Here is a 25,972-nt window from a genome sequence, read left to right as displayed (position 1 = left end):
GACACAGCAAAACCTCTTTCCCATGAAAAAGGGGAAAAGCCGTGTGTGATTTATTGTTCCATAAACGCTTCATGTGGCAGGTCCAGGAGGTGACCGGCTCCACTGTTTGCTATCGGCCCCAAGGACAATGGTGAGATTTGGGCTCTCAAACAAATCCTCGCTGCACACTTCCAGACTTCCCTGAGAAAAAAACAGAGATATCTTCCCAGCAGCACCTTTCTTTATCTCTCTTGTCTTTCTTTTTGGGCCTATTTCAGAAGGTCTTCATCAAATGTTTAGTAACTGAAACATCTTCTGTCATTTCAGAAATTTCCTAAACACTTACTGAGATAAACACTCCCGTAAGTCCTCCTCTCTTTGTGCTTCACCCAGGATGGCAGTTAAAGGGTTAAATAATCACTCTGTGTACATTATCCCACGTCCCGCTGCGCTGGTGGATGCAGCCTTAATGTCTTGCTAATTAGCCTCCTTTTAGGATTTTCCACCAGGCCACACAACAGCCATTGACGACTGAAGCCCATGGAGCTTTGCAAAGGAAGACCCTCTGTCTCACGAGGCATTCATGGTTTAGGCTTGCCCTTAATAAATCTCCAGACTGATGCCTTCAGGACTCAGGATTCAGTTACCGCAGATGAATGGGGATATATGGCCTGTGTAGGGAAGATTTAGGCTATTGTGTATTTGTTGTCAGTCAAAGGATAATGTCCATAAATGGGATCTAAACTAGCTGGGCCAATTAAGAGCTTAAAGGTTGAAGAGGCTTGTTGTAAGCTTTAACCCTTATTAAATAATTTTGGGTTGGGATCCTTGTCAGGGTTATGGAAGATTTGTGGAAAAACTGGGTTCTGAGTGTAAAAATGGTTGAAAAGGAAATTTGTTTAGCATTTCTTGTTTTATAAGATAAACACAAACCTAGGTTGGACTTTTGTAGAAAGCATGTTATATTTGTCAGCTTTCATACGTTAAAATAATCCAGTGCGCTGATGGGGGTTCTCTCCATGAGCTTGTGTGAGAAATGCCGCATTTTTCTGCTTCACGGGGAGTTGAAAAGCAGAAACAAAACTAGAAGCTTACATGATCAAAAACCCACCAGGTGTTTGGCGCTGGAAGGACTTGAACATGGCAAATGATGAAGATGGATGAGGATGGTTGCTATGGAGAAGGATGGGACTCTCCTGGTCCTGTGGAGAAGCTTTTGGAGAGTTTCAGGGTACGTTGGTATGGAGTTATTCTTGTTGTAGTGAACAGCGTAGAATTTGTACTTTTGCTGATTTAATAATGCTTAAAGCAAATAGTTTTTAGTTCTGTGCAGGAACATTGATTCGATTGATTTATCGGCGCTCAGCCAGATCTGTCTCTTTGCAGAGATGACTTCTTACATCGTGTACTGATCTCAGTGCCAAGAAGAGTTAAACAGGTTTATTTATTTATTAAAGGTTCGTTCCCTGCACGATTTGCGCCAATCTGATGATATAATTCTGACGCAATCGTTTATAGAAAGAATCTTTAAAATGAACTGCTTCACACCTGTATTTATTTACATCTATATAAAAACAAAGTAAAAAAAGAATCTGGAAAAAAGAAAATACAATAAAATGTTAAATAAATTAATATTTAATAAATAATGATTAATAATAATGTATATAAAAAATAAGTAAGGGTGAGTAAAAGTAAATGGATAAATAAAATAAGTCAATTTAATTAAAAAATTAAACAAAGGCCAGAAGGGGTTTGTTCCTGATTGGCGACAACAGGTTCATTAATTGTGGTGTTTAATACTGGATAGATACTGATATCAAATAATGGTGAAATCCTGAGTGTCCACAACTTAATTTGAGAAGCTGACACTCAATGCAAAAGTCACTCTGAATAAAAATTAAATATTAAAGTCAAACTGAACTGTTGTTATTTAACCAAAGTAGAAATACCAAACCAGTTATCTTGGCCATAAATCAGTCACTACAAGGTGGTACAGTGTAAAGCATGGACATTTTAGTAGCTTGTAGTTCCACTTACTATACCCTGTACATCTTTACTGAAAACATGTCATTAATTCCCTGGTGATGAGTTTTAACCAGCATGCTTCACCTGTTGCTCACAGACTGCCACAGACTGGTCAGTTGGCTGCATTTGCAGGTTTGGCCTCAGCTAGCATTGTCACAGCGGCCCCAAAGGCCCGGCATTATTAGCCCCACTGGCGGCACCATTTGTCCCACTCCGAAAAAGAAAGCTAACACATAAAAGAAAAAATGGGAGACAGCTAAAGTCTTTCTGATCCCTCTTTCCATGAAGGGTAAGCCAGGGGTGATCGTCAGCACAAAACGTGGCTTTGACTGGCCGTGTCCACTCTGTATGTGTCGGTTTGGGATGTAAGGAGGTCTGACTAAGAAACGGACACAGACGAGTACATTTAGAATATGAAATAGAAACCAGCTGTGTGTTTAGCTTGTTAACTGTGCCGCAGAATGAGGGGAAGATGTGTGAGTGGGAGCAGAACAAGGCCAGTGATCCCCATTTAAGCCAAAGCCATTTCACCCAGTATGTTTCCAGTAAGTAGTAAACAATACTTTAACCTAAGTTCTTTTACTCATTTACATTTTCTCATTTATGACCTCACTCATCAAGCATGCCAGAAACAGGTTTTCAAGGTTACTTGATAACAAAGCGCATTCTGTCCCTTTGTGAATGGTGTTGACTCACTGTTAATAAAGTCACATCATGTGCATCGACCTGCATGCCTCAGATGCCGTGTTGTCTTTAGTTAGCTGAGCAGAAACACCACAGCAGGTCGTTTTTACCTGTATGTTTAGCAGCCAGGTTAGTGTGCAGTACTTTATGGTCTGACAGCTACAGGGATCTCTCACACTGATAGGAATGAGTATCTGCACTCTGCAGCCACCGTAGTCACTCTTTAAACCAAGAAAACTGGAATGAAAGCAGGTTATTTGCATTTTAAGTAAGTAACAGATATCTAAGTAAACATGTGTTTTAGGCTACAGGTGATAAGATGGTACTCTGACAACCTGCAGTTCCCTTGCAGGAATTTAAAGCTCTATAACTGTGGTGACTTCCCTGTAAGGGTGCTGCTAAAGGTGATCAGGAATAGCTGATAAGTGTTCAGTTTCAGTTTTCATTAGTCTTATCAGTGGTTAGAGAAGGTTTATCAGAATCAGAATACTTTATTAATCCCAGAAGAAATTATGTGCACAGAGTCGCTCCATACCAAAAAAGAAAAAGAAAAAGATATCAATCACAATAGGAAAAATTACAGATTCGTTACAATAATCTATATAAACAGATACAGGATAAATCCTGCCAGTGAGTATTATCAATATGATAAATAGTAAAATGTAAATGTAGTGAATAGTGTAAATGTATAACAGTGGATGTTGTTGCTATAAGGAGGAGTTGTACAGTTTCATGGCCACAGGTAGGAATGATTTCCCGTGTGGTTCAGTCTCTCACTGAACGTACTCCTGTGACTGATCAGCAGGTTGTGAAGCGGGTGGGGTATTGTTCAGTATTTGCTTTATTATGAACAACATTCTTGACACCACCGTCAGAGTCCAGCTCCATCCCCACAACGTTACTGGCTTTGTGGATCAGTTTGTTCAGTTTGTTTGTGTCTGCAACCCTCAGCCTCCTGCTCCAGCATGCAGCAGCATAGAGGATAACACTGGTTACCACAGACTCATGAAACATCCTAAGCAGTGTTTGGCAGATGTTAAACGACCTTAGCCGCCTCAAAAAAGAGAGACGGCTCTGGCCCTTCTTGTAAAGTGCAGTAGTGTTTTAAACCCAGTCCAGTTTATTGTCAACATGCACTCCAAGGTATTTGTAATCCTTCACCACTTCCAGATTGACGCTCGGTACCCTAACCCTTCCTTGTTTAAGCCCGTGGATGCATATTATACATCTACTGCAAGATCTATAAAAAGTAAATGACCATGTGACATTAGTATATACAACTACCCGTTAACCCGAGACTTTGTGCAGTAATCTATATCTCAGTCAATCTTGACTCAATGTAAACAATGACAGAGGACAACTGTTTTTAAGTAGCATAATTATTTATTTTTTCCAGAGCACCAGGACTGTCTCCATCATGCAGTCCACGAACGACTGGGAGAGCTGCTGCGAGTCCTAAAGGCTATCATCAACAAACACCAGAGCCTGAACTCTGTGGACATCCTCAGCACAGCTGGAACCGTCATTGCCACGGTGAAAGGTGAGCAGAGATGGCCACACTACCCCTTCAAACACGCAAGCACACACACTGTAATCGTCAGCTTTCCTGTAAAACACACTGGATACTCCTCCACTCTTCCTTCGGTCTGTTTTCTGTCTCTGATCCTCCCTTCTCTCACTTCACTTTTTTCTGACTTAGCCTTAAAATGGTGCAAAGAACTTACTAGAGGAGGTTTCAGTGAAGCCTTCTGAAGCTATTTAACTCTTTTAGAAGTAACTGGACTGCTCAGAAACCCCAACACAGACTCAGGAAATCATATTTAGGAGCCAGACACTTGATGCTGGTGTCCTTTGTCTCTATGCTGAGGAATCCTATTCAGTCTTGTTCTTTGAGATTATGATCTGGCGTGCAGTATACCTCTGCTCAATTTGCATCGCAAAGAGGAGCTTTCTCATCAGGAACGTGGACTCCATGGACTGAACAAAGCCAGAGGAGTCTCTGCATGTGAATTCAGCCCAGCTTCACTCAAAATATTTAGGTGTTCACACACTTTCGGGCATGTGTTTCCCCTACTCATCACCCCCCCAGTCACAACAGAAGCCATTTAAAGCCGTCTTTCCTATATAACAGGTTTATATTTTGTTCTTTTATTAAAAAGCTAAACAGTCTGATGTTATTGAACTGATTTGCACATCATGCCATAGCTGCTCTCCGGGAGTTCTGCATGCAGGTAAGCTAACTCCCACCAGCATGTCAGAAAACACGTCACCCACCTGATAATCACACCATAGATGAAAACCCTCCGCTTTCCAGCGAGGGTCAGCCGGAGTAGTTCTCCATCGTGTCCATCAAGCTGACACAAGTTGAATCTACCGTCACTGTAGTCATTTCTATATTACATCTTAAAGTGGGTCCAGTATTTGTTGGTTTTATTCATGTCAGCATGTTTTCAGAGATCTGAACTTTAGGAGTTTTTAAAGAGACTCCACTGAATGAAAAAGTCTTCATCAGGACTTTTAAAATGTTCACTTTTTTCTGTCCTGAAAGTTTTAATGCTGCTTTCTGTCTTCAGGAAATTATTCTGATGAAGTCTGAAAATGCGACGTGACCTTACAGCTGAGTGTAGCTTTCAGATATCGTTTAAATTATTAAGTCATAAACCATCCATCCATTTTTTATACTGCTTATAGGATACACCTGGACAGGTCGCCAGTTTATCGCATGACCATCACAGCCATTTTATAGAATTTTTATATAATAAAAATATAACATGTTTTTTATTAATGTTTTTGTAGAATCGATGAAAAAGGTAAAATATGATTAAGAAATAAAAAAAAACATAACCGTACTTGTCTGTAGAAGTGAAATATTGAACAACATCTAGCACTGTTTATAAAATTGATGCATGAAAGGGTTAAAAGCCGGCATCTAAGATAAATGTATGAAACTAAAACCGAAGAGTTGAAACAGACTGATTATGATAAAGGAAACATAACTTTACTGTGGACGTATTTCAGCGCAGGGGGGTATTTCCTTGGCAGCTTCTTTAAGTGTTTGTGTTGTTAACCCCCCCACCCCTACGCCTGCCCCACCTCCTCAAAGCTATGAACCTTAGAGAAACACTGCCCTAAACAATTATTATGTGTTTGCACATCCTGTCTGTCTTGCAGTAATGTGACTATTTATTTAGCACTAAAACAGGTTGTTGCACCATAAAGCCACAAAGGATTGAACTTCTTTTAGCCATGAGCCACTAGGTGGCCAGGATTGTCCATTTCTTGACCCCCACTCAGTAGCAGTGTGTTAGTAGATGGGAAATTGTACCTTTTTCCTTCAACACCAAATCACAAAGCTGCTGATGTGGCACAAAATAGAGGCATCATTGTTTGAGTCATATCCTGTGATCAGGAGGTTGTTTTGTTGTAGTTTTAGCACAACAGAAAACATTAAACACCTGTAGTTTTGCTGTCTGCAAGATTTCTGCCAGTTTGTGTTGCAGATCTACTTAATTCGCTGTTTGATTGAATCCAGTCCACGAATGTTGGACAGAACTTTGCTGCTGGTGACTGTTTTGAGAGTGTTTTGCTTTTCCAGTGAAACAATGCCATTTTTCCCTGATGATGTAACTTCCACATTTGGACTGTTGGTTGGGGCCTGCGCGAGTAGTGGCATTGTATTCCAGCAAGCCTCAGGATGTCCTGTTGGGGGGGTAGGGCTTGGACAGAAGAGGAGGAGATGCAGCAGCACAGGAGCTGAGAGCTTTGATAGCTGGTAGCTACTGTAGCTCCTCTGGGGTTAACAAGATGCTTCCCACAGACAAGGAAACCTGTTAAAATTCCCTTTTTTTCCCACCTTTTTGGCTCAACCTTAACTCTTCCTTTTCCATGTTTGGAGATTCATTTTTGCGTTGGATCTTTTTCTTTGTCAAAGTTTTCCGATTGCTGGAAAGAGCTAAATGGACCCCTGAAAAAAAAGGAAACGTAGAGCTTCACTGGCTTCATGCATATCTTTGTAGTTACTCATCATGATCGATAAAGTTTGTTACTGTTTACAAGGATGACAAGAAAATCTCTGAGGTAGGTAATTCATAGTTTTACAGCTTGAATATTTATCTTGGTATCTCTTTCCAAGAAGAGGAAGCAAAGCTGTGGTAGGACCTGGCTGAATTTTACGAACTTGAACCTCTTCAAAAACAAAATTAGTTTTTTCCATGATGACATTATTTCACAAAAGGCGAAAAACAGGAATTATGAAGAAAAGGATTTGGTTTTGCCCAGTAAAAAGAAATTAAATTACGTTTTTCCTGTTAAAAATGTGCCCTTTGTGAGTCTTTGAACTCTAGAAATCTTGTTGTTTCAGTGGAAAGGAAGGACTGAGGAAATGATGGAGGCAGCGGTGACATCGGTCATTTCTTGCTGTGTGTTTGCTCTCATTTTTGAGCATCTCTCTAGTTTATTTTTCTCTGCTCAGTCAGGACAGGAAGTTTACTGTGAAGACTGATTACAGCCGTATTTACAGTGCTGTTTTTCCCCTATTCTGTCCTCAGTCATCGCCGTGTTTAGACTTACAGCAGGAAACTACTGCTGGGCCAGATTACAGCCAAATATACACACTCTGCAGTCTTTGCTTATCTTCACTGATTTACCATAGTTGTTTTTGGATGCCTCTGAGGGACTTTTCCATTTTAAAATCTCAGCTCACCAACTGGAACGAAGCTCTCTGGGTTTTTGAGGAGCCCAGCGTGACTCAGAGAAAGTTTTTTTTCATTGAATTGCTTTCAGTGAACAGGATGATGAATCACACCTGAAACAAAGGATGTAGGCAGCATGCAGGGGTCAGGTCTGCTCCCAAAACTTGACGCAGTTTTTCTTCATCACAATTTGACAGGAGTGAACTTTAAGGAGGTGAACGAAGAGAACAAACAGAAGCTTTTTGGAGAGATCTACACGGCTATCGACACATTGGCATTCACATTTGGAAATGTGTAAGTATTCCCATCATCCCTACCTGTAGCTTCTGAGTACATAATTAACATTAATCAGTTTGTATTTGTATAGTTAATAAATATGAGTGTCTTTTTTACTTAAACATTATCCGAGGTACTTTGTTAGATTATTGTTTATTTTAATAATAAATGTAATAATTTCTCAACCTATTTTTTCCTGCAGTGTGTCTGACTTCCTTATGGGAGATGTAGAGAATGGATCGGTGTTGGGGCTCCCCCTGACCAAGAGAAGTCGAGTAAGTGAAACCTGAGGTCCCCCAAGTGGGGGATGTTAAACAGACTCGCAACTTTTTTGTGATTGTTGAGACCTAAAATGTCTGATTTTTGTGGCAAAAAATAATAATTGCAATGGTTTTAGTGGTCTTGTTTTCATGCACAAGAAAAAAAAACACAAAAGAACGAGGGAAGGGGATAACCTGCATGTACAGCAGATCTAGATGTTACAGACTCTTTGTGGTGATTTTTCTCATCTATTTGCACATTTCAGACCTACTCTGATGGTGTTTTGTGGAACAGGATGTTTGTGAATTGCCAAATTTTGTTTGTCTTCCACCACTATGTTGTTACAGTACAAAACAGCTTGCCGTTACTTTCATGGTCAGCGCTGTGTGAGAATTTCCAGGCTGTGGGACATTTTGTTGGGGCAGGTTATTGGGACCTTGAACTTGCACCAGCTGCTTCAAGGGGCTGTGGTTGCTTTATTTGAGGTGGTTGCTCAACAAGTTGAGCAAAATCTGTCCACTAACACTAGGAAAGTGTTGTGCACAGTGCAGTTTCAGATGGCAGATGCAACATATTTCTCCCACACTCATCTGCACATGACTAATCAGAAACACGGATGTCGAGTTTATGACGTCAGCGCTTCAGGTTACACAGAGAAACGCTGTGATTTGTCAAAGTTGCATTAAAGTTGATATAATTGAACAAAATTGCAACGATGTGCAGAATTTGCCAGAACTTGATGAATTTGCGATAATAGTTGCGATCTGACCATTGCGGATTCCTGAAAGGAACTGGTTCAGAACAAATGACCTGAACTCATACCTGTGTAAGCAGACGATAAGGCCTTGATGGTGGGGCACCAGGAAGGGGCTCTCTATCTGGAAGACTGCTATGGATGCTTCTTTGATGTATTTTAAAGACATTAGGAGGAAATATGAATTGCCCTGTAGTTTTTTTTTCCCCCCTAGTTATGGTCCTTTCTTCAAACTTCTCTGGTACCTCAGACGACGTAATGGGCTGTAATGTCGAGAGGCTGCTTCATGAAGGAGACCTCATCTTGTTTCATAAGTAGATTTTCTCTTGCACGATTAAGGTCCAAAACCGAGTTTACATACATAAAGGCAGAAACAGGAGTCCGACTTGGCTGTGATTAGGACAGAACTCTGGCCTTAATTAATTATATAGTCTAACTGACGTTAATTCAGATAGAGGTTAATCCATTATAATTTTCTCCATCGGACCTGTATTATGCTACATAAATTGGATAAATGTTAACCAGAAATATCCAATGTGTGCCTTAGATGTGGTATAGAAGAGGGCTTAAGCTTTGGACTATCTGGTCTGGTCACCTGAAAACTGCACACCCTGCTTACTGTAAGGAAGATAAAAAGAAAGCCAGCTGATAGCTGTTTCTCATAGCTGTAGAGATAAAGTTCACACGTTGTACTATGATCTGTTAGAGGTTTGGAGCTACAGTTGCACCATTCCAAAGGATATTCATATTCATCCTGAAAGTATTTAGGCAAGCCTGAAACTTTTTTCATTTCTGCTATGTGCCATCTTCATTTAATCTTTACCAGTAACACATACTATGTTGATATTTACACATCTTAAATCTCACGTGTTCTTTTGGAGTCATATTGCAGGCATTGGTTTCAGTTAGTATATAGTCTTAATATTCAAAATGACTTAGCCTATTCATCACCCTGTAACCTTCCCCTTAACTTTTAAGCGAGCGTGCAAAGCTCAGGGGTGAAGCAAGTGATGAATCGATGCCATGTATTGTTGTTTTCCTGCTGCAGGTTTTATTGTGTATCTTTCAGGAGGAAGTTCTGATAAGACTTGTCTGGAGCATACTAGCACAGCATTCTGTGCTTCAAGTAGGAAATTCACCCCTCCCCCTATGTAGATGTTTTTTTTTTAATTATTCTGCTTTTTTTTTTGCTTTTTTTTCCCCCTGCAGTCTTTTGAGAGCCTCTCTGTGGAATCTGGAGGATCCGGTCCTGAGAAAGATGATCCACCTGGTAAGACAGAATGAACACTCGGCTACTGTACTCTGGTGCTGCTGTGTGAAAGTGTCAGGAGGAAAACTAATCCTCTCTGATTGTTTAGCAGGAGAAAAAAGCTTGTACATAAATCACTTTTAGAGCTTTTTATTCCGGCTGTGGTGCTGTTTGTGCAGTCTATGGGTTTATGTTGGGTGATGAGCAATCATCTTAACCGCATATTAATACACGGCTGCTGTCGGCATCACTTAGCCTCAGATGGTATTAGCCCATATATCCATCAGCAAGGTCAGCTTGAGCTTTTCCCGTTGACTCACGCTCACCAGATAAACATACATGTAACGTGTCCGTCAGTGGCGCCAGGCATGTTGGATCGGTGGCCAGCGGACATGTTGAAGCCCATCTATTACAAGCTCCCTCGTGTTGTCACAGGACCGTCTCCACCGGTCCAAGTCGAGGAGGTGGACAGGACGCTGCAGCGCCAGGACAGCGGCGTGGAGTCGGCGCTGCTCTACGCCAAGGCGTGGTCCAAGTACACCAAGGAGCTGCTGGCGTGGGTGGAGAAGCGGCTCAGTATGGGTGAGTCAGGGACACGGGAGCTGAGGTGGACCATAACACCTACATGTTTACATCTACTGTCATTCTTTAACGAAACTTTAGCTTTTATGGTAACGACCAAGATGTATTTTAAATACCCCTTTCAGATGTCTTAAAAATGTAAATGACATTCTGCTTTGAGCTATAACTGATCAAATTAACCAAAACCTATTATAATTTGAACTATAATTGGTTTGGGGAAATTAAACGTCACATTTTATCACCTTTCCATCCGGTACTTAGTTCAGTTGGTTCTAAACATGGTGGTAGGCTTAAATGATGCAGGTAGGTTTACTCAGGGATCAGCTGGACGGTTTTCTGAAACAAAGAAGTCTCTTTTTTTTATTCAAGGTTGAGTTTGTAGCGTGAGAGTTTTTGTTTTAATCGACTGGTTAATGAATGATTTTGGTGTAGCTGGAAGGTTTTTATCAGTGAACCTGTGAGGACATCATCTGCACATTAATACATTATTTAACTCTTTTATTTTGAAAGCTTTAAGTTTAATATACAAAAATTCCTCTGAAATACGACGTCCTTTAGTGGAAACATGTTTCTAGAAATGAGCTATTTTTATGTTTCTACTTACAGACATCGAGTGTGCAAAGAGTTATGCCAAAATGGCCGAAACGGCAAAGACGCTCGCAAGTCAACAGGTGAGACGATGTTAGAGCTACTTTCACTAGATGCTACCTTCTTCTTCTTTTCCTCTTCCTCTTCTTTTACTCTTTTTCCCCTTCTCCCTTCCTCCTTGTCATGTTTTTCTACTCAATCTATTCTTTGTTTATTTTCCTCCTCTACTCTTTTCTCTTGTTCTTTTTTCCTTCTTCTGCTTCTCTTCTTCTAATCAATCTTTTCCTTCTTCTTCTTGTGCTGCTTCTTCTTCTGCTTCTACCGGTCCTTCTGTCCTCTTCTACTCTTTTTCTTCATCTACTCTTTCCTGTTTTCTACTTTTTCTGTTCTTTCATTTCCTTTTCTCCTTCTTCTGCTTCATCTTCTTCTGCTCTGTCTTGTTCTACCTCTTCTTTTTCTTCTTTTTTCCCTCCTTTTCTTGTTCTCTTTCTTGTTTTCTACTCTGTTTTCTGTTCTTGCATTTCCTTTTCTCCTTCTACTCTTTCTACTACTTCCTTCCTCCTTGTCTTTTTCTCCTTCTACTCTTCTTTTTTTTCTTCCTCTTCTACTCTTTCTTCGTTTTCCTTCTTTCCTTTCTTCTACTGTTTTTTCTATTTCTTCTTGTTCTCCTGTACTTTCATTTATTCTTTTTTCTCCTTCTGTTTTCTCTTCATCTGTTCAGTTTTCTCCTTTCCCTTCTTCTGCTTCATCTTTTTTATTCCGCTTCTTCTTCTCCTTTTTCATCTGCTTCTTCTTCCGATCATCATTGTTGCTATTATTACCTCTTCATAATGCTTCTTGACATTAATATTTTCTCATATCTCAAGGAGTTCATGCCTTTCCGTGAGATTTACACGACTGCTTTCAAAAACGACGTAGAATACAGTCAGCTGGTCCTCCACACCGCTGCGGTCCTCCAGAGCAACAAGTTCATGCAGGTATTTAATCAAATCACCTGCTGCGTTTCAGGATCAGGTCTTTGTGTGAGACGGAGTGAAGGAAACGGGAGGTCTCACCGGTTGTGTTTGTGTTTCTCTGCAGCCTCTGCTGGCCAGAAAACATGAGCTGGACAAGCTAAGAAAAGAGGTCAAAGAGCAGTGGCAGAGAGAGCAGAAGAAGATGGTAAGTTGATGTCACTTTGAACAGATTTCGGATCCTTTAATCCAGATTATGAACTTTTAAGGATGTTTTTGTGAACTGTTCTGTTTCCATGTCCAGCACGAGGCAGACAGCGCTCTGAGGAAGGCTCGGCTGCTGCAGGCCCAGCGGCAAGAGGAGTATGAGAAGGCCAAGGTGACCACCAGCCGTCTGGAGGAGGAGCAGATTGGAGGAGGAGGACCAGCAGCAGCCAAACAGCTGGAGAAGAGGCGCAGGCTGGAGGAGGAGGCCTTGCAGAAGGTACGGCACCGTTTCCGCAGCAGAATGATCGTTTTCCAACCGGGATTTTAAAGATTCAATTCACAGTTTATGTATATATATATATTTTGGTAGGCTGAGGAGGCCAGGGAGCACTGCAAAGCCTGCCAGGTTGATGTCGGTGTGAAGAGAATTGAACTGGCCAACACCAAGAGCGAGATCATCACCCAGATCCAGGTGATGGTCTCCCAGTGCGACCTCACCCTGAAGGCTGTGAGTTTCAAATGTTTCCCCAGTGAGGCTGGAACCACATAAACAAATCCCCACATCCTGATCCATCGCTGGTCGGTTCTTGTTTCAGGTGACCGTCAACTGGTTCCAGCTCCAGCAAGCCCAGGTCGTGTCTCTGCCGGTCAACCACCAGAGTCTGTGTGAAAACGCCAAGCTGTACGAGCCCGGCCAGCGCTACATCGAGTTCGTCAGGAGTCTGCCCACCGATGGTCCTCGCTTGGAGTCACACTCGTTTGACTCGCCCGCTACTCAAAACGCAGGGTGAGTCAGCTGATGGGTCACAAGCGTTGAGTTGCTCGGTTTGTGGAAATGACAGTGGTCACCACGCTCGCCATCAGTTTACTAAACTTTTACACTTCACAGGGTTTTTAATTTCTCTTGAAGTGGTTTTTGGTTAAAAATAGTTTGTTTCCTTTTTTGAGAGGGTGTTGTTTACACAGGTTCGTGGTCTCACACACAAAAACACACACATACCAGACACATGGGAATAAGAGCAGGCTTTGTTCTGCCCCCCCCCCCCCCCCCATTCCTCTGATCAAACGCACTCAGCTTGGGACAGAGGAAATGAAACACACACCCACACTCACGTGCACCCAGAGCTGCTCCCTGAAAGCTTAAATATAGACCACTGACCCACTTCATCCTAACTGTGGGACACTTTGATTAACAATGGAGGGCATTGTTTGGAGATCAGTGTGTCAGTTAATAATCATTATACTTTAATTAACTGCTGATTCTTCCGGAGTCTTGTCATTCCTGATCCAATTTGCATAATTTACAGAGGAGGCAGCAGAGGAGGAATTCCAACTTTTTTTAACTTTAAAAACTCTGCTAGACCACTGTCACCTTTATTCACAACAGTTTCTCAGGAACGGTAGTGTGCAGCTCTCTGGAGTAAAGTGGGATGGATAGTTAACACTATAGGTCATTATAGGAGGTTTACAATCAATCCACAAAATGTAGTGTTTATTCAGAGACTACATGGTAAATCCACTATGATCCATGATAGCAACATTATTTATCACATTTTAATGTGATAATGTTGCTAAGAAACTTTCATTTTGACCCAGAAATTATGATGTAGTCATTTCCTGTCAAATGTGCAATCAGGCGACAAAGATCAACGTGAGCAGAGTGCCGTGTTTGACTGAAAAGAAGAAAAACAATGTCAAGCCAAGAAGATGCTTTTAATGCACAGTGGTGCCAAAAAATGAGCTGAGTTGGTTTTGTGAGGATAGCAGGCAAATATTAGTAAATAACTGTAAATGAGGAAAAAAATGTAAATAGTTTCTGTCATGTGTTTGTTTCAGCACCAATATTTTTTCTCCTGAAAGCCAAGACCTGAGAGAATTGTATGCAGATGAGAAAAGGCTTGATCACTGTTGATCTGTGTTTTATTTCTACAAAGTACTGTTAGTAATAAAGTCTGGTTTCTTGTTTTGGTTTGCCTTTATGGCGTTATATCTATTGATACTTCCATTTTAAGCAAGTTTATTTGTATAGCACATTTCGTGTACAAGATAATTCAAAGTGCTTTACATGAAACATTAAAAGCATTACAACGGGGTGCATAGAAAGCATTCAAGATTACATTTAAAACAAACTTTAAATCAAAATAAATTAAAGACAGGAAATGCTCAAATAAAATAAAATACAAGAAATAAAAGTTCCAGTGTGGGGAATTAACGGTATTTTTTATTAAAAGGCAAATGGAAAAACAGAGACTGTCCTGAAATAACGTCTGGACATTGACTGGGATTAAAAGGGTTCAGCTTCAATGTGCATTTTTAATTAAAAAGTGGCAAAATTAGCAAAAAATTACTTGGAGATTTAAGGGTTAAAACTACTTTGTGTGTTTCAGCCTTGAAATATCCACATTCTTCATCTACACTGTCTTCTCTTGCACAAGAGTAAATATCTTTTTTTGTTTTTTGTTTGTTTTGTCATTTTCTGGCTCAGGCTTCCTTTCAACAAGCGTTCGCACTCCTCCCACAGCAACTTGTCCCAGGCGTCTGTAACCTCTGACATCCTGGGTGGAGACGACGCAGACGGTCAGACCAACAACCAACACGCCAAGATCGCAGAGAGACGCTCCAACGGCAGCGCCGAGATCCAAGGTAGATGGCTTGATTTGAACTCAAACTCAAAACGGGTTCCTTATTTATTTATTTTAAAAAGTTGTCATTTCTTTTTCTCCAGCACTTCGGATTCAGGGCCCGTTTCGCCCCTGGGCTTCAACCAATCAGGGTGGAGGGATGTGCAGCGACTCAGAAAGTGCCGGAGGGAGCAGCGAGTCGCGGTCCATGGACTCGCCGACTGCAAGTCCAGGTAAGACTAGGAAAACCCCCAAATAACACACCACACATTTAATTTTGCACAGGTTTACATTGTTAATCTTATCTAGTCACACTCAATTCTGTTGAGGCCATAAATCACGTTTTTCCTTGTTTATCTTTACGACCTTCCATAAAACCAGCTTTCTGGGTTCTCCATTAACCATGTCATGCCTCCACGCAGCAGACGTTAATTATCACCGACTTTGTGGAGTGCCCTGAAGGCAGCACGCCGTCTTTCTCTTTTTATTCCTTTGAACGTGATGTTTATCTTAGAATCAAGACGCCTCCTGCTTGAACTTTTTAACTTCACAACATCTACAAACACATTAAAACAGTCGTGTTGTTTGAGGTCTGTGTTTTCTCTGTTGCCAGGCACCCGTTGACAAGATGTCCTATAGCTTTCTGTTGTTTATCTGTGCTCTGTTTTTGTTCTGATTTTTTTCCCTCATTAGTTTCTGTTTTGGTTCTTTTGTTTGTTTGTTTTTTTTTTTGTTCTTTTTTTATTGCGAAGTTGTGTTTTTTTGTAGTATTACACATACCTTAATCTCATAAATTGTCCTTTTAAACCAGAATGTGTCACATTTGTTTAAAAAAAAGGTTGAGAAGCCATATCACCACTATGCAAAGCTTATTATGTCATTATATCTGATCAGATAATGTAAATATTATGTACTTGTTTTAGATTTTTACCCCTTTCCTTTATTTGAGTTAAATATGTATCAATGCAAAAAAAAAAACAAAGAAGTTAGTTAGTTCTGGACTGATCAGGAGGATAAAAGTCTGTTTGCATCACAAAGTCTCCATCATCTTTCAGAGTGTGAACGATGGAGTTAATCCTCATCAAGGTCTTAATGGGCCTCATCAGAAAATTAACATGTTTATTAAAGTGGATTTGGAGCCAATCATCTATGATCAGCCACACCTTTTGTCACCTGCTGCATTAAATCCATGGGATTCTGTCTAAGCCTCATTCTCTGAAACTCAACATAGATGCCCTGTGACTGCCAGGATGTGGACTTACATGTGTGTCCTGCCTTTTTGTTCAGGGGACTTCAAGAGGAGATTACCCAGAACCCCCTCCACCGGCACCATGTCGTCGGCTGATGACCTGGACGACAGGGAGCCTCCTTCACCTTCCGATAACTGTGAGTCAGACATAATTTAGTTTTAAATGTTCTGCTTTTTGTCATTTTAGCGCATTTATGTTACTTGTGGTTGTTGTGTAGGTTCCCCTGAGATGGTGATTGAGACCGCCAGCTCCCCCGGACCCTTCAGGAACACCCTCATGTCCAAAGCAGCTCAAACCCACAAGCTGAGGAAGCTTCGTGCTCCCTCCAAATGCAGAGAGTGTGACAGCCTGGTGGTGTTTCATGGAGCCGAGTGTGAGGAGGTAACCTTGGGTTCCTTTCATTTTATTTATTTAACAAAACTGACTCTGGCCACAACCCTCCGTTTGGACCCAACGTTGACGACGAAGAAAGCAAAAGTCTCACAACAGCTTCTTTGTCAGTCACGTCGAGCAGAAATCTGAAGGAACAGAGAGAAAAGCTGCCTCACCCCTCATCAAAACATCTGAATGAGGAAATAAAAATGGAAAAGTTGGAACTGGCTTCAGTTTGTCCTTAGAGACCAAACTCACCAACTGTTTGTGGTTTTGGAGGGGGGGGGGGTCTAGAACTGAAGACCTTTTGTTCGTCTTCTGAAGAGTCCTCTCCGTCGTCCCTGCTTGCCTCCACCTCTGATGACTTTAGATCAAATTTCTGTCCAGATTTATTAAATATACAGAAAAGAACAATTGCAGTGGTTACTGGAAAAAATGAGTTATGTAACACTGGTTTACGCATCCAGATTGATTGTGTGCCTGAAGCTCATCCTGTAGTTTCTGCTGCTTTAGAGATAAAATAAGTAATTTTTACCGTGTTTAAAGTTGTGAAATGTGTGTTTTCAGTGTTCGTTGGCCTGCCATAAGAAGTGTCTGGAAACTCTGGCCATCCAATGTGGCCACAAGAAGCTCCATGGCCGGCTTCACCTGTTCGGCATTGACTTCACACAGGCAGCCAAAAACAGCCAAGATGGGATCCCCTTCATCGTTCGGAAGTGCACGTCGGAGATCGAGAACAGAGCGCTCAACATCAAGGTATTTTTATTAAAATGGGAGATACGGTCAGAGGATTTGTGTGAAGTTGCATGGTTGACCTCGCTCATTGTAGGCCAGAGTGTGTGTGGTGCACGGGTTCTTTTATATGTGTTGATTTTGGCTGCTTTAGTCGTTCCAAACATGAAACTAATTGATGTCACTTCATGAAGTCATAGAAAAGGAAAAATGAGCCAAAGATTTTATGAAAGGGTGTCAAAAAAAGTGGCTTATTGTGGGACTCAGAAGGAGCTGAATCAGAGCTTGCCCGAGTCTACAGTGATCACTGGGTTAAAGGTTTGTAAATAGTTTTACTTTAGATTGTTAGGCTCTTTCTCAGGGGGCCATGTTGTAGCTGCTTTTTTTTAACTCGTCAAGATGTGTTGCTAAGCAAGAAGGTGACGACAACAAGTAGAGTTTAGCTAATTTTAACTTGAGCTAATGTTTTAGCTTCACTCACCAGGATGTCCCAGCAATCTTTATGGTAAAGATGACATATGCTGGGCTCCCACGAAGGAACTAGGACATGATAGAGTGAAGGGCCAGACTTTTTCCGCAGAACCCCTTTTCATTGTTTTTGTGTTCAGGATGAGAAGTCCCCAAGTGTCAGATTCTAATATCGAAACATACAACACTGTGGTCTCTCTTCATTACCTGCTATTGGTCATTACCATTACTTGACCATTACCTGGTCAAGCCTAGGGCAAGATATGCCTCATCCATATTTGTGTGTATGGAGGGATTTGCAACAGAGTAAAATTAAACCCCAAATTTTTAAAAGCCAGAATGAAATATTTCAACACTATAAACAGTTTGGGTATATTTTCTGCTGAAGTTCACCCAGTTTGAGTTTCATGTTGAATGAATTAGTTTTTTGTGCTCTGAAGGGAATCTACCGCGTGAACGGCGCCAAGTCTCGAGTGGAGAAGCTGTGCCAGGTGTTTGAGAACGGGAAAGATCTGGTAGAATTGTCCGATCTGTATCCCCACGACATCAGCAACGTACTGAAACTCTACCTGAGACAGGTGGGTACCTGGAATCTGCTTCTCAGCTTTCTTCTCCTCTGTTTATCTTTTTCTTCCCTGTTTCATGTGTTTATTCATTTCTTTTTCCTCTCCAGCTTCCAGAGCCGCTTATCCTTTTCCGTTACTACAACGACTTCATCGGCTTGGCCAAGGAAAGCCAGAGCATCATCGTGGAGGAATTAGAAGCCCTGCGACTCAGTCCTAACCCCGTAAGCCCGGCTCAGGTCAGCGTGGAACTCAACCGGGTCCTGTTTAAGATCAAAGATCTGCTGAAACAGCTGCCTCCAGCTCATTACAAGACCCTCCAGTTCCTCATGGAGCATCTGCACAGGCAAGAACACACCAGCCCTGGATCTGCGATATCTCAGGTTTACTAAAGGTCAAAACTGAATTTAATGTTTTCCTTCTTCTCTTCAGGGTGACAGAGTGTTCTGAGGAAAACAAGATGACTGCCAGCAACCTGGGAATCATCTTCGGCCCGACGCTGATCAAGCCGAGGCAGGCAGACGCTGAAGTTTCCCTTTCCTCCCTGGTGGATTACCCCTATCAGGCTCTGATTATAGAGCTCCTGATCCGACACTACCAAATGATCTTTGATGTCCCCCTCAGTCCTTTGAGCGGCTCCTCCCCCACAGACATCGATGCCCGCCCTGAAACCTGCCTCACCCAACAAGAGAAGGAGCAGCAGCTGAGTAGGCACTCCAAGTCGCTGGGAGACATTAAGGAGGTGAGTAGACGTTAGTTTAAGTTTTATCTGTCTGATATAAAATAAATATAGGAAGAAGTCTGGTAAAAACTAACAAAAAGAAAAAGACTGGAAAAAAGTACAATTTAATCTTAAACAAATTAATAACAATTATTGAATAAAGATAATAAATAAATAATATGAAAATAAATACAAAATATGAGTGAATAAAAGTATCTAAATACAATAAATTTGTTGGATAAAAAACAAAAGCAAAAAAAAATGGTTTGTCACAAATTTGCGACACCAGGGGTCAAAGGTTAAACCACAGATCTGAAGACAACTTAACAACATAGCGATGCTGAAAAACCGATTCATGCTTTAATTTAATCAAGGATAGGTTGCTGTAACAAACATTTAGCTGGATGCACAAACAGCTCTCTTAAAGTCCTCCAGATAATCCACAGTACTACGCCCAGGAGGGACTACATATCTCCTGTTTTTGCCTCCCTTCGTTTGTCTCCTTTTAAATGTATTTATTTTAATGTTATTTATTTAGATGATTATATTTTTACTTCTGCTTTTAGTGCCATGAACAATATTTTATATTAAATATTTGTATTTTTTGTTTGTTTTTATGGTTTTTATGTAAAGCATTTCATTTGTTTTCCTCTCACAGCAGAGCTCTAAAGTGTATAAGAGACATTCCTCCATCATTCCTTCATCACATCTGTTGGCTGAGGTTCAGGAGACGATGCCGAGCCTCCGTGGAAGTGACTTTCAGCCTGGTCAGTACTCTTCTAGTGAATTCATAGTTTTTTTTTTTTTTCATCATTTTACTTGAAAAGTGAACATTTGTTTCTTTTTAATCTGCTTAAAGCTGATGAAGTGGACTCGGAGACCGTCAACGGGGTCCCTGAGGTCCCAAAGCCTGCCCTCTGCCGCTCTCATCACGTCACTGTCACCAGAGTCCAGCTGCGGCATCCTCGTAATAAACTCTCCTCCCGGCCGGCGAGCATGCCGGCCGAGCGGCTCATCCGAGGTCACTCTGACGAGGATAATGCTCGGAGTGGCTCTGACCAAGACGACAGGAGGGGGGGGAGCTGCGACCACTCTATCGAGGAGGTGGACGAGACAGAGAATCCAAAACTGCGAGTCGGCACGCGCTTCCAGAGTACGTTCATCGACACGCAGACGTTACGTAGGACGTGGGACAAACAGTACAAACAGGACGCGGCTTCCCGAGCCATCCGACTCGCGGCCAGCTCGCCGTCGGAGAGCTCGGCGGCCGACACCAGCAGCTTATCGGCCTCCGTGCCTTCAGCGCTGAGCCTCGGGCCTGTGGTGAGCACCGTCAGCACCATCTACTCCAGCGGGCCGTACACCGTCGCCGTGCGACCCAGCAGGATTTCAAGAAGGGACGACAACAAGTTTGGCACGGTGCCAACGGCTTTCAGGGCTCCCAGGACTCTCCAGCCTCCACCAGGAACTTTCTACAAACCCCCAACAGAGAACAAAACCAAAGTTGTGCAGAACTGTGCATCAGCTAACAGTGCTGAGGAGGAGGATGAAGAGGAAGAGGAGGAGGAAGAGGAGGAGGAGGAAGAACTGGGGATTGAGATAGAGGTGTCAGTAGATGAACCTCTTGAGGAGGACTTGGAGGTGGAGCAGGCGGCCATGTCTCAGTCTCCCAGCTCCAGCCCCGAGGATCTGGGCCAAAACCAGACCAAACCAGTGTACCAGAGACTGAGGCCGCGGCGCCTGCAGGAGGTGGAGCACAGAGAGGCTCACTTCGTCTGAGAGATCCACAAACATTCAGGAGGCACTTAAAACCGGTTTATGTTCACCATGATCCGCAGTCCTTCAATCACACATCACAATATTTATAATTTCTACCAAACTGTGCAATTTTTTTTATTTTTATTTCATTATTTTGTATAAAGTTGTCTGTCTCTGTCTCTAAATGTTAATGTACCAAAAAAAAGAAAAAGGAATTGAAAACCATTCAGCGCACTTATCCGAGCTGTTTACTGACTGTTTCAGCTGTTACATGAAGCGTCTGATTAATCATTTTCTAATAACTCATAATGACCTTTGTTACACTCTGAGCTGATTTCTGCAGCGGCGTATTAAAAACACGGTTTTCATCCACTTGTTTTTACCGTGTTGAACTCGATGATGTCACTTGTCTGAACGCTGCCGGTTTCTGTGCTGGCACCTCATTTTTAACATTTAAATTCCTTTAATAGCCAAAGCTGTTTTTACACCACCTGTGCTCTTTTTATCCATAACTAAACCTGAATGGTTCTTTTGTAAGTTTAAAGGAAGTGTATCATTTATTTAAATGGTATCTGTTTTTTCACATAAAGTTGGATGAAAGTAGAAAAGTTCACTGGAAGAAAACAGGTACCTGAAAACAAACACGCTTTTGTAACTTATTAAAATATATCTGACGACTTCCAACTAACATGTTTCTGTTGTTTTCTGTTTTTCTGCCCACAAACGTTGATTTTGGGGTTAATTTTCTTCTTTTTTTTGTATTGTTTTTTTTTTCTTTCTTTTCTAAACTTTTTCTTTTTTCCTCTTTTTCTCTCATCACCAAAAGGTAAAAAAAAAGCAAGCCGCATTATTTTTCTTCAGGGAGGGTGACTTGATTTGTTTTAGATGTTTTTCTTTATTTTTTATTTACTTTTTATTGAGTCTAAACATCACATACAGGAGTGTGTTGTGAATACATTCAATTTGAATTTAATTTTTACTATTTAGAAAAAAGAGGCTGACTCCTTGTATATTACAAGGAAAAACTATAGAGCACTAAACTGTAACTGAAAAAAAATTGGAAAAAAGTATTTTTTTAGGATGAAATAAAAAAAATCTGGAGCAGTAAAGAGATGACCACAGTTTTATTAAAGACAGAAACTCTGTGGAACATGTGCTGTGACTCCTTGTAACATCTATTTCCTCCAATTTCCTTAAATGTTGTCAAATTTCTCCACTTTGTCTGGATGGAAAGCTTCTTTACCATCTTCAGTAGTCTTCAGCATTAAATAAAACATGGTTTTATCTTCAATGCATTTAAAACTTAAATTCACCTTCCCTAAATTCAAAATCTCAGAAGAAAACTTTGTTCTTAAAGCTGCAGCCAAAAATTCCTGATTGATGGACAACTGCAGAAGAATTGAAAGTGATCGGTCTGATTTGACTCAGTAGCCTCCAACACTTTTTTTTATCTAGAAGCTTTTATTTTTAAAAATAATATTCTTCATGTTTTTTGGGAAGTTCTCTCCTAAAAGCCAGGTATGGTCCATGGACTCAGTGTGAGGCAGAAAGTTTTCTTTGTTTTGTAGAACAAGTCATTTAATCAATACTTCCATCCACACTCGCCAGCTTTAATTACGTCCACCTTTCTAGTGTTGGGTTGGACCCCCTTTTTCTTTCAGAACAACTTTAATTCTTGGTGTCATAGATTCAACAAGGTATCGGAAACATTCCTCAGATGTTTTGCTCCATATGGACACGACTTCATCACACAGTTGCTGCAGGTTTGTCGGCTGCATCCATGATGAGAGTGGTCCGTTCCATTACATCTCAAAGCTGCTCTACTGGACTGAGATCTGGTGACTATGGAGGCCGTTGGAGTCCAGTGAACTCATTGTCATGTTCTAGAAAGCAGTGGGAGATGATCTGAGCTTTGTGACATGGAGCATTATCCTGCTGGAAGTAGCATCAGAAGATGCTACACTGCGGTCATAAAGGGATGGACATGGTCAAAAACAATACTCAGGCTGTGCTGGTTAAACCATGATCAGCAGGTAAAAAGGGGCGTAAAGTGATATTTTCGGCAATTAAATGAGCTTTGTCTATGTATGTAGTATAATGTGCCGTAAAATTTGTTGGTGAACCTTTAAACAATAAGAAAATAAACTGAATAAAATCAAAGGGGGTGGTTCTGATGTAGAAAAGGTGAAAGGCCTTTTTAAGGATCATCCAAACCTTTAACTTGCAACGTTTGTGCAGGTTGGGAAGGGTGCTTGTGATGGTTTGCTAAGCTGAATGAACCAGGAAGTATTTCTCATCCAGGTAGTGATGCTCTCACGCACAGTCTTCTGAGGAGGTACAGATGCTGCCCTTCATCACAACAGTACTGATGTGGTGAGATCAGTACATGTCCTGTGAGACAGTCTTCCAGGTAAGGAAAGAGTCCACTTTTCCCACCTCAGAGCCAATGATGAGAAATGGATAGAATCTGCTGCTTCCTGCTGCAGTACACCATCACTTCTTTTAAGAAGGTGATGTTTTTTTCTTTGCACCGGTCCTCTAAATGGAAAACATTGTGTCAAACATTGTGGAAAACATCAGTTCTCCAAAAACACTTGGTCAGCAAAGTTTATAATAGTGGAGTCTGAAGTGGCCTTGTGCATGAAATGCTAGTAGATCAGCAGTTTCTGGAATACTCGTGTTAAAAGTCACCTATCCTCTTTTTTCCTCATTCTGATGCTCAGTTTCCAACATGGCTGCACTGAGTTGCTGATATTGTTCTTAATGTTACCTTAATGCACAACAAATTATTTAACTTGATTATAGTCTGAATTTTTCTCATTTTATGTGTTTTTTTTATTCATTCAGATAGCTCATTTTTGCAGTGATATGTGTGTGTAGCAGTAGCTGGATTATGTAGTGAAATGAAGGCTGTACACATGGATGAGGGGAAGAGGCGTTAGCCCGCACTTGTGAAAGGAGATTAAATCAATCTGCTTAACTATTCACGAGGTCTGGAAACAAGCTGCATTAGCAGCTACAAGGAACACTCAGGAGAATATGTGCTCTCATTCTGTTTTATTTATTGAATATACACCTACAGTGCAGGTTTTCATCTGAGGTAAGTTCTCCTGTGTTCTACTCTGTTATGAAAGCTGTACATCTGAAACTGTTGACATCAAAACTGAGTAAATGTGAAGCTGCAGTTAAAGTTAATCTTATAGTTAAATGTAAAAAATGTCTAAATGTTCTGGTAGCGACATTAAGTCTCTGGAAACTTTAGTTATGGCTGAATTTTTCTGGCTGCATGGTTCTGTGACCGTCAGTCTGGCGGTGAGGTGTCCTGAGCTCATTAACCTCAATACTGAGCTACTGCTAGCTTTCACCAGATGAATGGACACAGTTATGACCTTCCAAGCTTTTCTGTACTTGTATGTCTGTAAACACAACAAAAAGATAGGTTAACAGAATTCTAAAGACTATCATGGACTGGTGGGATATAGGTGTGTTGGCCAGAGAAGGCCCCTGCGGGGCTGAAAAGGAGGCACCATGGGAGCGGGAGGACAGCTCAGACTCCTGCTGTGGAAAAACTTGACCATCCGCAGGAGGCAGAGGGTAACTTATCATTATCAGTGGACCTGCACAATTACCAAATATGATGTACCTTTTTCATCCTTTCTGCTTTATTTATTGCAAACCTCCAGGATTTGAGCAGCCCAGGAGTTAAAAATGTTTGTGTTTTAACCAGATTCGTTTTTTCATGGAGATCATGTGGCCTGTGATGCTGTTCATGGGGCTGGTGTGGCTCAGACGGGTGAACCCGCTCTACCGTCAGCATGAATGTGAGGACTTCTAACACTTCACCGATGGGGAGTTTTCTGTCCAGACCAAAGCACAAAAGAATCAAACAGCACCTCTTCTCCTTCAGGTCACTTCCCTAACAAGGCCATGCCTTCAGCCGGCATCCTGCCATGGATCCAGGGAATCTTCTGTAACGCCAACAACCCTTGTTTCCAGTACCCGACCCGCGGAGAATCTCCCGGCCTGGTGTCTAACTACAACAACTCCATGTAAGCACGAGTTTTACTCTGACTCAAGATAAAGAGGCAGAATTAAGATCTGCTTTCAAAGCCTCCACTGCAGCAACTACCTGTCTTAAAATAAGGAAATAAACACTAAACTTAAGAAGATTCAGTCTATAATTAACTGAAATAATCTGCCAGTGCATTAAGATAATTATATGTAAGATTTCCTGAAATAAGAAAACAATTCTAGACTTTGGACAAGTGAAAAATGTCGTGAAACTCTTATTCAAAGTCCTTAAGTAAAAAAAAAAAAAAAGCATTAAAACAAATCTGTCAATGCTTCTTTCAGAGCCGTTGTTTTTCTAAATAATGATGGATACAAACATTTTCCCTTCAATATGAAATCTTTAATTCAGGGTATTTTTTCCATCGATACCGAGACAATAATTTTTATTTTTAACCCCTTACCCCCTAAATTTATATACAATTATACAGAAACAACATAAATTCAGGAAAACATTAAGAAAAAAGTCAAATAAAGTACAATTAAATATTAAATTAACTGTGAACAATTAAAAGATACAAATAATATAAGAAAACATTAATAAGAGTAAAAAAAAAACAAAAAATAAATTTAATCATTGAATTAGATCAAAATAAATCAAATAAACTGGCATTAAGGGCTTAAAGGAAAATCACACGACTGTACGATGTGCATTATTAAGGGAAATATGAATAAAACTCAGGAACATTACTGTTATCCTGCCTCCTGCCTAGTAGCTGCTGGGATAAGCTCCAGCTTCCCAGCAGCCCGGAACTGGTATAAGTGGGTGGGTGTAGAAAATGGATGGATAAATGATTAATGGTAAATGAACTTATATTTATATAACGCTTTTCCAGTCATGTTGACCACTCAAAGCGCTTTACACTACATATCACATCACCCATTTACACACACAATCATACCCCTATACGCACATCAGGAGGCAACGTGGGGTTAAGTGTTTTGCCCAAGGACCCTTCGACACGTAGTCAGTGGAAGCCTGGAATCGATCTGCCAACCTTCCGGTTGGAGGACAACTGCTCTTGAGCTACGGCCGCATTTTATTGACATACTTTACATTGAGTTCATTATTGATTCACACTGGTGGTAAGCTACATGTAGGCACAGCTCTGAGGACAGACTGAAATGAACCAGACCAACGGCCTCCCCGACCACCACCACACCTCCACC

The 25,972-nt window shown here is 41.1% G+C and overlaps 2 protein-coding genes across 4 annotated transcripts in view; both read left to right on the top strand.

Annotated features, from left to right (window-relative positions):
- Window positions 1–21,418, top strand: part of LOC121628592 (rho GTPase-activating protein 29-like) — a 32,839-nt gene extending 11,421 nt beyond the window's left edge. The window contains exons 3-23 of one of the 3 annotated variants that reach the window (XM_041967690.1): window positions 4,085–4,228; window positions 7,577–7,673; window positions 7,858–7,930; window positions 9,880–9,940; window positions 10,355–10,501; window positions 11,108–11,172; window positions 11,956–12,066; window positions 12,170–12,250; window positions 12,347–12,526; window positions 12,620–12,757; window positions 12,846–13,036; window positions 14,735–14,892; window positions 14,975–15,103; window positions 16,158–16,256; window positions 16,338–16,501; window positions 17,060–17,248; window positions 18,133–18,270; window positions 18,366–18,601; window positions 18,688–18,997; window positions 19,638–19,743; window positions 19,836–21,418. In XM_041967690.1, the coding sequence (XP_041823624.1) occupies window positions 4,085–4,228; window positions 7,577–7,673; window positions 7,858–7,930; window positions 9,880–9,940; window positions 10,355–10,501; window positions 11,108–11,172; window positions 11,956–12,066; window positions 12,170–12,250; window positions 12,347–12,526; window positions 12,620–12,757; window positions 12,846–13,036; window positions 14,735–14,892; window positions 14,975–15,103; window positions 16,158–16,256; window positions 16,338–16,501; window positions 17,060–17,248; window positions 18,133–18,270; window positions 18,366–18,601; window positions 18,688–18,997; window positions 19,638–19,743; window positions 19,836–20,755 (3,737 nt within the window). In that variant the 3' untranslated portion in view covers window positions 20,756–21,418. Of the gene's footprint in view, window positions 1–4,084; window positions 4,229–5,690; window positions 6,766–7,576; window positions 7,674–7,857; window positions 7,931–9,879; window positions 9,941–10,354; window positions 10,502–11,107; window positions 11,173–11,955; window positions 12,067–12,169; window positions 12,251–12,346; window positions 12,527–12,619; window positions 12,758–12,845; window positions 13,037–14,734; window positions 14,893–14,974; window positions 15,104–16,157; window positions 16,257–16,337; window positions 16,502–17,059; window positions 17,249–18,132; window positions 18,271–18,365; window positions 18,602–18,687; window positions 18,998–19,634; window positions 19,744–19,835 lie in introns of those variants that run through there. The other 2 variants (XM_041967689.1, XM_041967691.1) reach the window with 2 other exon arrangements.
- Window positions 21,419–23,594: 2,176 nt separating this feature from the next.
- The window catches only part of LOC121628557 (retinal-specific phospholipid-transporting ATPase ABCA4-like), a 38,143-nt gene continuing 35,765 nt past the window's right edge, over window positions 23,595–25,972 (top strand). Inside the window, exons 1-4 of the mRNA XM_041967635.1 lie at window positions 23,595–23,834; window positions 24,217–24,328; window positions 24,462–24,555; window positions 24,642–24,783. Coding sequence (XP_041823569.1) covers window positions 24,263–24,328; window positions 24,462–24,555; window positions 24,642–24,783 — 302 coding nt within the window. The 5' untranslated portion in view covers window positions 23,595–23,834; window positions 24,217–24,262. The remainder of the gene's footprint in view (window positions 23,835–24,216; window positions 24,329–24,461; window positions 24,556–24,641; window positions 24,784–25,972) is intronic.

This window comes from Melanotaenia boesemani, chromosome 18 (assembly GCF_017639745.1).
Source record: "Melanotaenia boesemani isolate fMelBoe1 chromosome 18, fMelBoe1.pri, whole genome shotgun sequence".
Lineage (NCBI taxonomy): Eukaryota > Metazoa > Chordata > Actinopteri > Atheriniformes > Melanotaeniidae > Melanotaenia > Melanotaenia boesemani.
The sequence above is the reverse complement of the archived record's forward strand: the minus strand, read 5'-3'. Positions and strand labels throughout refer to the sequence as shown.